This window comes from Sturnus vulgaris, chromosome 15, assembly GCF_052056855.1.
Source record: "Sturnus vulgaris isolate bStuVul1 chromosome 15, bStuVul1.hap1, whole genome shotgun sequence".
NCBI classification, from domain to species: domain Eukaryota; kingdom Metazoa; phylum Chordata; class Aves; order Passeriformes; family Sturnidae; genus Sturnus; species Sturnus vulgaris.
The window spans coordinates 11,425,667-11,439,271 of record NC_142257.1 but is presented as its reverse complement, the minus strand read 5'-3'; the positions used below and the strand labels follow the sequence as shown (position 1 = coordinate 11,439,271).

Genomic DNA, 13,605 nt, shown 5'->3' with positions numbered 1-13,605 from the left:
GCCACAGCCCCGCCCGCTCCCCCTCCGTCCCGCCCCTCGCTCTTGCTGATTCTATGGGTTAAAGCGCCCGCTCTCGCGCTTTTCCATACCGGGGGATGCTCAGTGGGTGGCCGGGGCGAGGGCTTCGGGCGCGGGTGGCGACTCTCGCCGTCTTCAGGGGAGACGCGGGCTTGTACCCTCCCGTGGGGTTTCCCTCCGGACCCTGTGGCCCCGCGCCGCGGAACAACTCGCCCGTCCGCATCGCTTTGTGCAGACGCGGAGGGCGGAGCCGCGGGGGCCGAGCGCGCGGGGAGTCCCGCTCGGGCCGGTAACTTCACACACGGAGCGATCGCGCCGCGATGGGGAGAGGCACTGGCCACCCCGGGAACACGCCGGGAGCTGCCGCCAGCCGCCCCGAGTTCCGCCGCCGCCGCTGAGCCCGAGGCGCCCCGAGCGCCGCCCGCCTGGTGAGCAGCCAGCCCGGCGGCGGGCACCGCGCCCGGTCCCGCTCCCGCCCCGGCCTCCCCCGGTCCGCTCCCTGCCCGGGCCCCGGTGCAGGGAACGTTTCGGAGTGCGTCTCCGGTGGGCCCGGAAGGCGGTGGAGCCCGGGTAGGAGCCCCGGCGAGCCGCGCCGGTGTGATCGCGGCGCGGCCCGCGGCAGTGCCCTGCCAGCTGCTCCCGAGGCGCCGCGGGGCGGGGGGGCGGAGGGCTGGAGGATGAGCGCCCCGGTGGAGCCCAGGATCAAACAGGCGCTGCGTAAGAAGCCCGCGGAGCGTACTCCGGAGGTAAGGCGTCTCCGGCTCCTTCCCAGTTGGTCTTTTTATTTACTTTCTCAGTTTTCCTTTGCGTACATCCGTATTCCGACAGTGCAGGGTCCGCGGTATGCACACAGACCGGGCTGGCGCACAAACTTCTGTCTGGAGCTCGGTTATTTATTTGTTTCTCTCCAAAGTTGGCCTTCTCAGGATCAGCAATGGTTTAAACGCCCAGTAACACGCTGGGTAGAGGCACAAGGTGCTTCATGAAGTACTTCGAGCCAGCTGTTGGAAGAAGAGCTACAAGAAGTAGATCACCGAAAAATAAAATGATGCATATTTCAGTGATGCAAAACTTATGGGAAAACTTAGGGAGCTGAAAGGCTGTACGGTGATGCAGATTTAAACAAAACTAAACTAGTTGTGCTGCCCAGACTTCATAAAGATGTTTCTGCAGTGAGTGGGAGGGTAGAAATGTGTGAGGCTGGTAAGCTACAATAAAACGCATTTTCCAATTAATTGTCTTCTCTGTCCCTTCCCCACAAGATAGTCTGTAATCAATCAGCCATGTATTTTGGGGAATAGTAATGTCGTGGAGCGTTAAGTTAGTAATGAAATAGGTTTGATATCGTTTTTATTTGTGGAAGGTCTGATTGAAGTGTGTTTGCTTACTTGCCCTTTGTCTTCCTTTATTTGTTTCCCTTGCTGTGATTTTTTTTCCTTATGTGCTCAAGAATTAGTGCTATGAAGTGATACACTCTTGAGTTTTCTCCTTGGAGACTGGGAAACATCTGTTCTCCCTTGGTACTTCATGGAGAGCAGAATGTCCTGTCTGGTCTTCCTTATAAGTTAATTATGGAAGGGCTACTTAGAGAGCTGCTCAGAAGCTGGTCCGGAGCTCATTCTACCAAGATAGAGTCCCTACTTCCCTTTCAAGTCGGCCGAGTGAGTGAAGTACAGATGTTCAGTCCCACTGTTTACTTGCTTGGGATATCCGGCACATTACTCCTTGTATCCCTCAATTAATGATGAGGCAGTCTCAGTATCCATTCTTTATTACTTACTTTTAGCACTCCCCTCTTGCTTCACACCTTTCTTTCTCTTCTGCTGGAGTCTTCAGTTAGCAAAATTCCTTTGCTAATGTGGCTTGCAGTGTTGGGCAACTGGGTTCATCACAGAAGTGTCATTTATGAGTTGGCATTCTGTGCTGGCTTGTCATGGGTTGGACTTTAGGGAACAGGTAATCTGGCCTGGCCCAGAACCTTGCTCACCACTGCTCCTGCTTGCTGTACCAACCTCCATGGATGTGTAGGGCTTTTTTCTTTTTTTTAAGCATCCCAAATTTTTCCCCCAGCAGCTGTCATGGAATTCTTTATGATTGTCACCTGGTTTTGGCTAAAACGACTGTAAAATAATTATTTTGCTTAACCTTGTAGTGTTAAATCAGATATCACAGTGATTGACTGCTTGTGGGTTTGTGTGCATTTGTGTAGGTTTCCATTGAGAGTTGTGTGCAGGTTTGAATTTGCCAAGGTATCTTAATTGTGGGAAAAAAAATCTAATCTTTGCTAATCTAAGTATATAGTACTTCTAAAATGATTTTAAAAATATGAATTCCCTTGTTGTTTTGGCAGGCTAATTTTAGAGGCACAGTGAAACTTCTTGTGAATAAAGTTAAACATGTACTTAATAATTGGAGAGATTGGGTCCTCGGTTCTTCCTCCCGGTTGCTGAATGGATAATTACAGTCAAATTACTTTTGTTTTCTTAGGATACTTTTATTTACATAAATTTAGAAAGAAAAGCTTTTCCCTGATTTGATAGCAGGGTGTACCTGAGGGTCGTCTGTATCTGTGCTATCTGCTCAGGTACAAAGCATGGAATCCCCTGTCATAGTCACACTGACACATTTTCTAAACATCTGCTCCAGGATGTGAGGACAAATGGATATAGGGTGGTAAGTGAACTGGAGAAAACAGTTGAAGTTGTTTATTCATTTATTTATTCTCAACATCCTGACTTGTCCTCTCTCCTCTGTAGGCTGCAAGACTAGGGACAGGGAAGCTGAGACCTGTTTAGTGCAGCCATTAGGATCAGACCCAAATTTCGGGTGTTCCTGCACAGGATGAATGATCTGGTGACTCCTGTCTTGAAGTATCCAGTTATACACAGACAAAACTATGGCTTCATTTCTCCCCTCCTACTCTGGTGGGAAGGTATCATCAGTTCCGCCCACACGAAATCAGCTGCTCGTGCACTTTGACTGCATTTCTGTAAAGGAACCCCCTCAACTTCCCCAAGCCATGACTGATATTTTGTAAGCCAAATCTGCTCGTCTACAAGAGTTTAAATCTCTTTCAGTCTCTTTCTGCCCCCATCACTCTTTCTGATCCTGCAGTTTATATGAGCAATTTACCTGTCTATTTATTACAAATTACAGGGTTGGAGCTGTGCTGATCAGTAGCATGGTCTGGTGCTTTGTTCCTGTCATCTGTGCAGCCTCTGGAAAAGTACAGATAAACACTCCACATGCCAGATTTTGCTTGCAAGTAGTACAGTTATCCATATGATTTTGATTGTAGGTCTTTTTCTTGACAAACTGTTTTAATTTCTAAGAACTACAGTACTAAGATATTAGAAAAATTATAATGATTTTGAAGTTTTTCTCACTGTAAAAGTTTTAGTTCTTGATACTACAGATATTTTTGTTTGGAAAAATCTGTGTTAGGGCAAGTTTTCAGTGTTGTGGTAACATTCCAATGTTTGCTAATTGTTAAAGTGTATAAGTTAGGCATATTAGACATGTACACACTTGATTTTTTTTTTTTAGTTGTTGTTGCTCAGATACTTCATGTGTTACAGTCTTCAGTTTATTGTGCCAGAGGGAATTATTTTGATGCATTTGTAGGGATTGTAGCAAGAATTTAATTATGCGTACATTTTTATGTCATTGCTGTTGTGTTACTCTGTTTAGAATCTTTTTTGGAACTACTGAAGGTTGGCAAATGTTTTGGTCCCTTTCCTCTCCTTTGGTGCATCATTGGAGATGCATATTGTTCATATATGATGCAAGTGACTTCTCATGTGGAAAGAGTTCCAGAATATTTCCTAGTGGCCTGATGCCCGTGTATGTAGCAGGTACTGCTCTAGGATTTGAATGAGTCCCATTTAGTCAAATGTCTGCCTTGCTGGTTCCCTGATGGCCTGTGACCTGTACTGACACTGAAAATAAATCTGTGTACCTTTCTCTCAGTTAAGGCCTGAAAGTGCAAAATTTGTGATACTTATCTCAGATATTAGTTTTGATAACGGGTAATAACAAATCATCCCTTCTTTCTTGTCAGAGGGAGGAAACTCTAGCAGTAGTTGGATACTTAATCAGTTAAAAAAAAAATCATCCCTATACTTAAACTATAGGATTTCATACACTTGTTTAGTATTCTTAATATCTGCGTTTTTCTCCCTGGGTTATGCAGATGTCTGTGTGTGGTGGTAGATCTGTGGTTGTTTATACATGCAGATCCTCCAGTTTTTGCTTGGGAATATGTGATTTACTGTGCAGTGTTTTAGTTGTGCCTTGTCACAGGTGGCGGTATTAAATTAGTAACTTGGGAATATTTTAATAGGAGAAAATCTTTAGTTCAAAGCAGTAGGAGGGAAGGATGAATGCTTATGCCACCATATGTATGCTCTCATCAAAGATTTAAATTTTTTTGAGGCCAAAATTCCTTATCAGATCCATACAAAGGCTCTGATGTTGGTCTTCAGGGGAGTTGTTCATGCTGCCGCAGATGACTCAGTGGTTGATAGGGCCCAACAGCAAATGATTGTGCTCCTTTTTCTTTGTCTTTCCTTCTCCTCCCTTCCCGTGAGCATGCTCTCTTCCATTATAATGGAAACTTTTTCCCGATGTAGTATCTTTTTAGTTCTTCATAACTTTATTCTACACAGTGTTTACTTTTGTGGTTCAGAAAGCTTTGCTTTTATTTGACTTCAAAGAGTTGGAGGTTTTTTATACTCTGAGCTCTTGTATTTTTTTAACTTGGCCTTCTTACAATAATTCTTGATTAATGTTAATTTGACTTCATTTGGTAATAGTAATTCCTTCTTGTCTTCCTGTGCCCTTTTTATTAATACAGTGGAAAGAGGAAAAAACATTGTTTGCAGAATTGTGTAATGACAGTGTCTGCTGTTTGGAGTGTGTATGTGATGCTTCTTGATGGCTTAGATATAGAGAAATAGATCTGCTTGAATGTAAATCATGCACAAGAAGAACATTGATAGGTATTATGAAATAGCTGTAATGAATAAAATAAATTATTGCTGACAGCATAACAAAGGCACTCTTGTACTGTGGTACAGCTGAGCCAAGCAGAGGAGAACATCTGCTTCTTGTTTCCAGAAATAACTGGTATTTTGAATGGATTTTTTCATCCTTTTAATAATTTTCTGTAGATTCAGTAGGTGAAAGGGGATTAACCATTGTAGAAATCTATTGTTTCTAGAATCTGAGGTGAGCTTTTAGGAATGTAACTGTGCCATGGCTGTTGGTTTTGGATAGCCATTGAAAGCAATTAGAATTGTGAAGTCACCACAGAAGTGGAGATGCTTGCAGTTATTGTAAAGTCAAAAGAAATTTGTGTTAAATGAAGTTGCGGATGCTGGTTTCTATGTAATAAAAACACCTTACTGTTACTATATGGGCCTCTAAAGCAGAGACAGAGGAGTGATGGACACCTGACTCCTGCCATAATTTTCTACTACCTAACCTCTGTCTTTCACTTTGATTCCAAATTTTTGGTGATCTGTTCTTTTATAGGTAATACTTTGTAGGACTTTGTCCTGCATTTAATGGTTCTGGAGCTCAAACTGATAATGAGCACCAACCAGCTGTTGCAAAATTGAGATAGTTCTGTGTCTTTCTGCTTTGGTATCTTTGCCAAATAACCTCCTGAAACCTTGATCAAAGATGCATTGACTAGTGCTACATGACTTTCATCCCTCACCATGCAGAGACTTGGGCTGATGCTGGCATGTGACTGTGCTGGAAAGCTGGAAAAGACCTTTAAAGTGGAAAAATTAGTTATCACTGGTGATAACCAAAGTGATAGGAACATGTACTGACGTGCCTGCAATTCACTGCTAATGAATTCCTTCCTAGGTCCTTGTGTGCCCTATGCAGATTGTCTTTCTGCATTCATAGGGCAGCAATTATATTTTACAGTTAGAAAAACATCAGACTTTATAATATGAATAATTTACGAGTCGTTCTGTGAAGGCAACAGCTATAGTTTGCAGAAAAATTGTTTAATGGACAAAAATATCGAGTAACTGCAACATTAGAGAAGGACTTGAGAGTGCATGCATTTTATTGACACCATATTCCATCAGCATCTTGCTAGGACTAGGAACGATCTAGATTTGTGTCGTTTTCTTAATTAGGTTAGTCTCTTTAAATAAAATGTGTTGTAAAGCTTTTTTATAGCCACCTACTAAAACCAAAGTTCAGAATAAAGGTATATGGGGAGTGGCACATTGAGTATCATGGTGCTGGCTGACAGCTCTTATTGAGTCTTATTCACAGGCAGACTGCACTTTGTGTTAATGAAGTTGAAATTCTTACTACTTTTAATAAAACATCATAAACTTTCTCTCTTCCTCCTGTGCTTCCCTGCCACATAGCTTTCAGTTGAAGGTGAAACAAAGCCACATTTTTTTCCCCAGCTGCTCATTAAATTAATGTATTTAAGCTCATGGTAAATACAGCACTGACAATCCTGGAGGATTGTCCAACAAGCCTCAAGGCTTTGGGAAAACGGCGTCTCTTCAGCTGCCAGCTTGATGAGTTAGGAAGTTTTTAGTGCTTAGATTTTCCTCTATTTTGTCTTGTGCTTTAGGTAGGTAGTTGTCTCTTACTTTGTTTCTTAACACAGTGTAGTGTCATGCGTCTTCATCTCAATGAGACCTGTGGTTTTCTTGTAATAAAAAAAGCTGAGCATGCAAACTCTTGTATTACTATTTCAGTAGCTGCTTGATAACTCATTTTCATAAAGTTTGTGTATGTACCTTGTTTTCTGAGGTGATAATGAGTGATGTTCTTTGACAGATATATTTTATATTTTATTCCAAAAGTTCAGATAAATACCAGTTGGTGCATGTTGGCAGTAGTTGTTCAGTCTTCCTAAACATCCCTGGGAAACCAGTGCAGGTAAAATGTGGTGTTCCCCTCCCCAAGACTGGGTGGGGTCAAATCTCTTCCCTGAATAATTGAAATTAATATCAATTAGCATCTTTAATCTGTGACTGATCACACGATTGACATTGAATTCACAAAGTCTTGCTTAAAAATCGGTAGGTTTTGGTAATTTTATGTTTTCATTGCCATGTGGACACAGTTCCGTGCTTGTAGCATACAGACGAATTCTTGGCCAGAGGTACTCAACAACCTGGCATATATCAGTATCCAAATAATTCAGATTATCATTACTTGGAACCTTAAGTACAACACACTTTCTGAAGCTGAAATCAGCTCTAAATTAGTTGAACGTGAAAAATAAAATCCATCTGTTGTTTCAAATGAATCAAAATACAATACTGGAACATTTACCAGTTTTAACAAACATTAATATGTGTAAATATTCAGGTATATGGACCTCATTATCTGTCTTAGGAATGTTTTTTGCCTATTTTTGAATATTTTTCTGAGTTTGTTGTTGTTGTGCTTTCATCAGCAAGCCTGAAGATGTTGTTCATATTAATCTTTGGGTTATTTATGTCTCAGACACAAGTAAGAATATGTTAAGCCTTGGATAAGGTACCTTGTTCACAGAGGAGGGATGTGGTTTGGCTGTTCTGCAGCTATTGTCTGGTTGGTATACCTGCAAGGAAACTTTGCCTGTAATTCTCAGAAGTAAATATTTTTGCCAGCTTTCTTAACAGTAATACCTGTTGACGTCAGTCAATAGACATTTGTAGTTCCAATGAAATATATCCGGTTTCAGGGTACTCTTTTTGCTTCGACTACTTTTACTGGTTTTACTGAAGTGACTATTAACAAACTGATTTTTTTTTAATTTAAAACGTTTAACAAAGTTGCCTTGTTCAAAATTATTGTTACATTAAACAAGTGGAGAAAATTAGCATGAATGCTTTGGGATGGGTGAGTTTTTTTATTTTTAGAGTCTCTGTCCATATTAACCTGTTTTGTGGGTAAGGATGTTGAGCATTGTTCTGGAAAGGCAAATCTGGGCAGGAGTGAAAGGATTTAAACAAACCGTGATGGAGACAGGGAAACATTTTGATGTTTAAGTTGCCTTGGAGAAGGTGTATATAATTTGTTATTTATTTTTGGAAGATCATTGTCAACCACAGTTGTTCAAAAAAAAAAAAAGGAAGTCAAAATCAAACCCACAAAATGCCAAAGAAAGTAAACTTTTAATAAAAACTCTGAGAAGTAAATTAGACCGAACATTCATTGTTTATCACCTAGTGTAGGTGGAACATGCATACAGTTGTTCCGTCTAAGAGCTGTGACTTTGTGGTATCTAATCTCCTGGCAGTTCAGGGATGATCTGGGCTTCTTCATTGGTTAAATGAGTACTTGGTACTTCCATTATTGCAATGTAAAGTCATGGACATTGCTCCTGTAAGTGTCCCTGTAATTGGCTTGGAGCAGTGTTAAATCTGGTTGGGGTCATGTTGGTTTCTGAAATACCTTCTTTATAGGTCTGTGAAGGGTCCTTGGGACTGTGCTGCTGCTGCTTTCCCTGGTATGGGCACACCCTGGGGTTTTTGTTTTTAGTGGTCACTCGGAGGGAACTGTGTCTCTAAGCTGAACGTCTTGGCACTCTCTGGGAGGCATATTGACAGGCTTTAGCCTCTCGTTGTGCTGATACTGATACCTTGTATAGTGGAGTCTCTCATCTCTTTGTCACAGAATCACAGAATGGTTTGGACTGAAAGGAGTCCTAAAGACCATCCTTTTTCAGCCCTCTGCCATGGGCAGGGACACCTTTCACTATACCAGGTTGCTCCAAGCCCTGTCCAACCTGGCCTTGAACACTTCTAGAGAGATGGGGCATCCATGTTCCAGTGCCTCACCTTGTAAGAGCAGAAGTGTACAGATGTTTTGTGTCTGTGACAAGTGATGCTGTTTGGTTCTCTGTATGGAATTGGAAGGATTAGTCTAAGTTAACTGTGCTGGCCCTTTATTCCCACGTTTCACTCTGCTATTGGGCCATGACTAATGAAAATTCCTTCATCCAGTGTAAAGTCTGCTTGCCAGAACACGGATGTATTAAAGAGATGATGAAATTACAGTAACCTTGTGGACAATAGCTTATGTGTATTGGCATTGTTTGCAGAAAGTTGAGGGTTTGTGTGTAGTGAGTCACCGAGTTATAGATGACAAGGTAAAAAGCTGTTCAACCATTCTTGTTTGTCTCCTGCATGTAATTTCCAATTCTGACTCATTGAAATGAAGCAGTGAGCAGGAATGTGGTTCTGTTATGGGATACAAGTGAGTGGATATCTTAAAGCACTGGCTTAGCTTTTTCAAACATGAGGTGCACTTCTCCCAGTGCTAGTCCAGTTTACATGAAGAAATGTGAGTGCAGTTGGGTCTAGCTGAGAAAGAGCTACAAGTTAACCTTGGGGAGCTTGAGGAATTGTATTAGAATTAAAAAAACATCCTGCATTGAAAGGGATCCACAAAGGATCATTGAATCCAGTTCCTGTCCTTGCACATGACCACCTGAAGAATGAGTGGGACTGATGAACACAGCTGGTGGCTTCCAGTATTTCTTGTGTCTAAGTCTTGGTGGAATTGTTGAATCTGAACATCTTACATATGTGTAATGGTTATGCAGTATCTATTATGTGTATTTGCACGAAAAGGTGAGAGGCTATTGCCTAGTCTAACTTGCCTCTGGAGGTTGGAAGCAAGGCCACAGCAAAAGTGGCAACAAAATATTTTGGCTTTGTAATTTATGTGGTAGTATCTCTTGCTTTCTATGACTGGTCTGTGTACCTGTTTCTGAGGGTGCCTGCTGCGCACCTTGTGAATATAATTTTTAAATATATTTTCTCCAAGATTTATGTACGGTAAGAATTTTAAAAGAAATTATATTCTAAGGCACTCTTAAATGTATGACTCTTGTCTGAGAGGAAAGAAGATGATCGTGATCTCTGTGTGTTGGTGGTTCTGCAGAGCAAGATAGGTTGGAAGGTGCTTACAGGAATTCTCCTGTCAGACCTGGGGGAGGAACTTTCCCTGATCAGTGGCAGACGTCAGCTTCTTCCCTCTCGGGGAGTGGTCTTCAGCCTAAAGGAAATGCTCTTGAATACTTTTACAAGAATCCTAGAATCGTTAAGGTTTGAAAAGGCCTCCAATATCAAGTCCAGCTGTCAACCCAGCACTACCACCATGTTCACCATTAATCCTTGTCATTAAGGGTCTTATCCACACGTTTTTTTTTTTAACCCTTCCAGGGATGGTGACTCTTCAACCACCCTGAGTAGTCTGTTCCAATGCTTGACAGCCCTTTCCATGAAAATTTTTTCCTAATATCCAAGCTAACTGTCCTCTGGTGCAGCTTCCTAATCTGCCTGTGAAGTTATTCTCAAAGCACAAAGTCTTCAAATCACCATCCTTTTCCCTTCATCTTCTTCAGGAAGTTTGATGTCTGATACTGATGCTGTTTTGTATCTGCCTTGGGATGTTTGCTGTGCAGCCCCTGTTCAAGCTTTCGGGGGATGTTAGGATGTCCTGAGAGGACTGCACATCCTTTCTGTTCTTTTTATTTATATTTTGTTCCAATGAGGTCTTTAGAAGGTTCACTCACTGTTCTGGGGTTTTCTGGACTGGTGATACAGTTGTCAACAAGGCTTTTGTGTTGGAGAGGTGATTGTAAAACAAACTCATTGTTTTCACTATGTTGTTCGGAGCATTCTAGAAATGTACACATATGGTATTTAGAGATATTTTTCAAGCTATTTGCCATAGTAACTGTAACTAAAAACCAGAGATCACAGCAGCTTGTTTCATTACAATCTTCATATTAAATGCAGGATTTCGGGCTCAGCAGATGTCATTGTGCAGACTAGCTCATACATTAGTATTGATCAGATATTTCAAGGCCTAATTCTCTAAACTGTGGTGGTAGGGTGGTGGTAAATTGTAGGGGGCTGAAAAACTACTCAAATTTCTGGCCATTGCTGTCACAGAAGACACTTAGTGCTCCAGAGCAGCTGTGGGAACCTTGCGAGCCACAGCTGGTGCCAGCAGGCAGGTGATGCCTGCAGTGTTTCTTCTGTGTTCCCCAGCTTAAAAACACGGGAAGCTGGGGGCAGGTAATTTCATACCTGTAACTTTCCAAGATAAGATTGGTTTGGTTCTTTCCAGAACGTAATATGATTTCTGCTTCATAAAAATCTTGTTAAAAGAGCAAGTGGAGTTAGTTTGTATTAGGGTGACTGTTCCCAGCAATCTTCCAAGGACCATGTGACATGTTATTGCTCCAAGATTACTTTTCCTGTCCTTGCTTCTACTGTTCCTGAAAAACCGTTTTTTTCACTTCAGTCACAGCTGTGACAGCCCTGAGAGTAAAACCAGAAGTTATGGTGAAGTCTTGGAATTTTTTATTGGACTTTTTTCCTTTAGTATATACTTTTCCCGGGAAGTGAGGTCATGCACTTAGTTTTGTCTGTGGAGTGATAATTTAACTAAAAGTTTTCACTTATGAGTTAAAGCTTAAATATGTAATACAATATTTTTCTACCAACATATTTCTTGTTGTAGTATCCGAATTTAAAAAACTTACTTCAGGGACTGGTTAGGTAGTGGAGGTGTGTTTTACAATGCTTAATCTGACCTAGAATATAAGCCTAATGCCTTGTTACTGACCTTGCAATAGGAACTTCTTGGAGATACTAGAGTAGTGAAAAAGGGCCAGAAAAGGGTGTGGAAAGAGGTAGGAGAGAAGTGCAAGTATACTTCGCATTCAGAAAAGCTGCCAAATGGAAAAAGACCACATTTCTTTTCTGCTTTTGTTCTCCAAAAATGCAAAGGGTGGGGGATAATCAGTCAAGATGTGTAGGTGTTAAATTCCTCATAGAAACAGTATTAAAGCTGCAAAACACTGTAGTAAATAAAAAGGTTACTATAAAAAAATGATTTTCAAAAGAAATTCTCTTCAGGTAGTATACCCAAACTTATTTTATATAAGCTTCAGAGAAGAGTTTTTTTGTAATGTTTATTTTAACAAAACTGTTTCCTTGTGTCATGTTGTGTAAGGAAAGCTGGATATCTGTCTACAGTGAAAATAAATAGCACGAGAGTAGCAGCTTTACGGAACTTGTACGAATGTCTGCTGTGAGAGGAAACTGAGGTGCCTATGCCCAGATTTTGCCCACTTGTGGGCAGCCCTGCTTCTGAGGAGCGGAAGGGGGGAAGCCAAACACCTCTCAGCAGCTGTCTGACATCCCTGCTATGCTGCTGAGTGATCACACACTGCTGTTGTTTACTCTATGGCTCTAATAACCCTGGTGTGCAATGGCTGATGCTCCCATCCCAAGTGTAAAAAGCTGGTAGTCTTCAAATGGAAACAAGTCCCTTGGCATTAAAAGGTGACTTTTGGTGGTCTTCTCCCTGGAAAAGAAGCTGCACGCTTCTCAGGACCATTCCAGATGGACTTCCAGTTTGCAGGGAAGTACAAAACTTTGCCAGGCATGTGCAAAAATGAGTTTTCCTTGAGAAGTATGTTGAGATTAGCTTGATAAAATCTGTTCGGAGCTCTGTTGTCCTTCTTGGTAAGAGGCCTGATATTGGGTAAAAGAACTCTGCCCATGTTGGTATTGCCAGACAAGTTGTTTTTGAAACTTGGAGGTCTTGTTTCAATGGCTTCAGGCTTAAAAAAAAGAGGGTTTTCCTTGGTACTGTGGTACACCCTTCTTCCTCTTGAGCATTTCAATGCAGTATTTTGGAAATACTCTAAGTTCAGGGAAACATGCACAAATTAGCTTTCTGCATCTGGTTTCTCAAGGTTCCTTAGCTCTGCTAATTATTGATTAGCTTTCAGCATGTCAAGAGTGTAGCAAATTCTTCACAAATAGAACAAAAATAACTGCCTGAAGGGATTCTCTCTTTGTAATCTTTTTGTGCCTACTTAGAGCACTGACATTTAAGCAGTCCATCCTTCAAAGACTGATCGTTAATGAGCCTCAAATGATGATCTTATTGGTCTGGTGGGAAGGAATTCTTGTGGTGATGTGTTGCATTGCAGGGACATACAGTTTGGCCTTTTTGCCCAATCTGAATTCCTATATAGAGTTCCAGAGCTGTTGTAATATTGTAAGTGAAATGTAATTCACTTTGCCAGTTTGTGTTTGAAGGAGCTGAGGAGGGAGGTCTGTCATTGTAAACCATATCATGGGTTTAGTGTTGAAAGGTGATGGTACTTTTTTGTTGCACTTTCATTTTGGGAGCTTTATGATGCTCTTGTCACAAAGGGTTGTGCATGCCAATGGGCACTAGATACTGTGGGGAGGTTATTGTACTTAAATCTGATTTACTTGATTCTGCATTTTCAGGGTTCTTTGTAACATGTCCAGCCTCCAGTAGGCTGCGTTGATTTGTCTGACTAAAATTTTCTTTCTGACTGTTGCAGAAGAAGTTTCTGTTCCTGTTTCCCATTTGAAGTAGGAAGGAAACCAGCAGTCTTACATCAGACTGCTAACCTTCTGTCAAACGTATTTACTGCTTCCCTTGTGTTGGATAGGAAGACTTCCCTCAGCAAACTCCTCTATAGGTGCCATTATAGGTGACTTGTAAGATGCTTGTCAACGTCGTCTTGTTCTGGTTCTTCCAAGCTGA

The 13,605-nt window shown here is 41.5% G+C and overlaps 1 protein-coding gene across 12 annotated transcripts in view; it reads left to right on the top strand.

Annotated features, from left to right (window-relative positions):
• The first annotated feature begins 656 nt into the window (after window positions 1-656).
• Window positions 657-13,605, top strand: part of RAPGEF6 (Rap guanine nucleotide exchange factor 6) — a 128,750-nt gene continuing 115,801 nt past the window's right edge. For 3 of the 12 annotated variants that reach the window (XM_088173743.1, XM_088173735.1, XM_088173741.1), the window contains exon 1: window positions 659-764. In XM_088173743.1, coding sequence (XP_088029869.1) covers window positions 696-764 — 69 coding nt within the window. In that variant the 5' untranslated portion in view covers window positions 659-695. Of the gene's footprint in view, window positions 765-13,605 lie in introns of all 12 variants that reach the window. The other 9 variants (XM_088173737.1, XM_088173736.1, XM_088173734.1 and 6 more) reach the window with 4 other exon arrangements.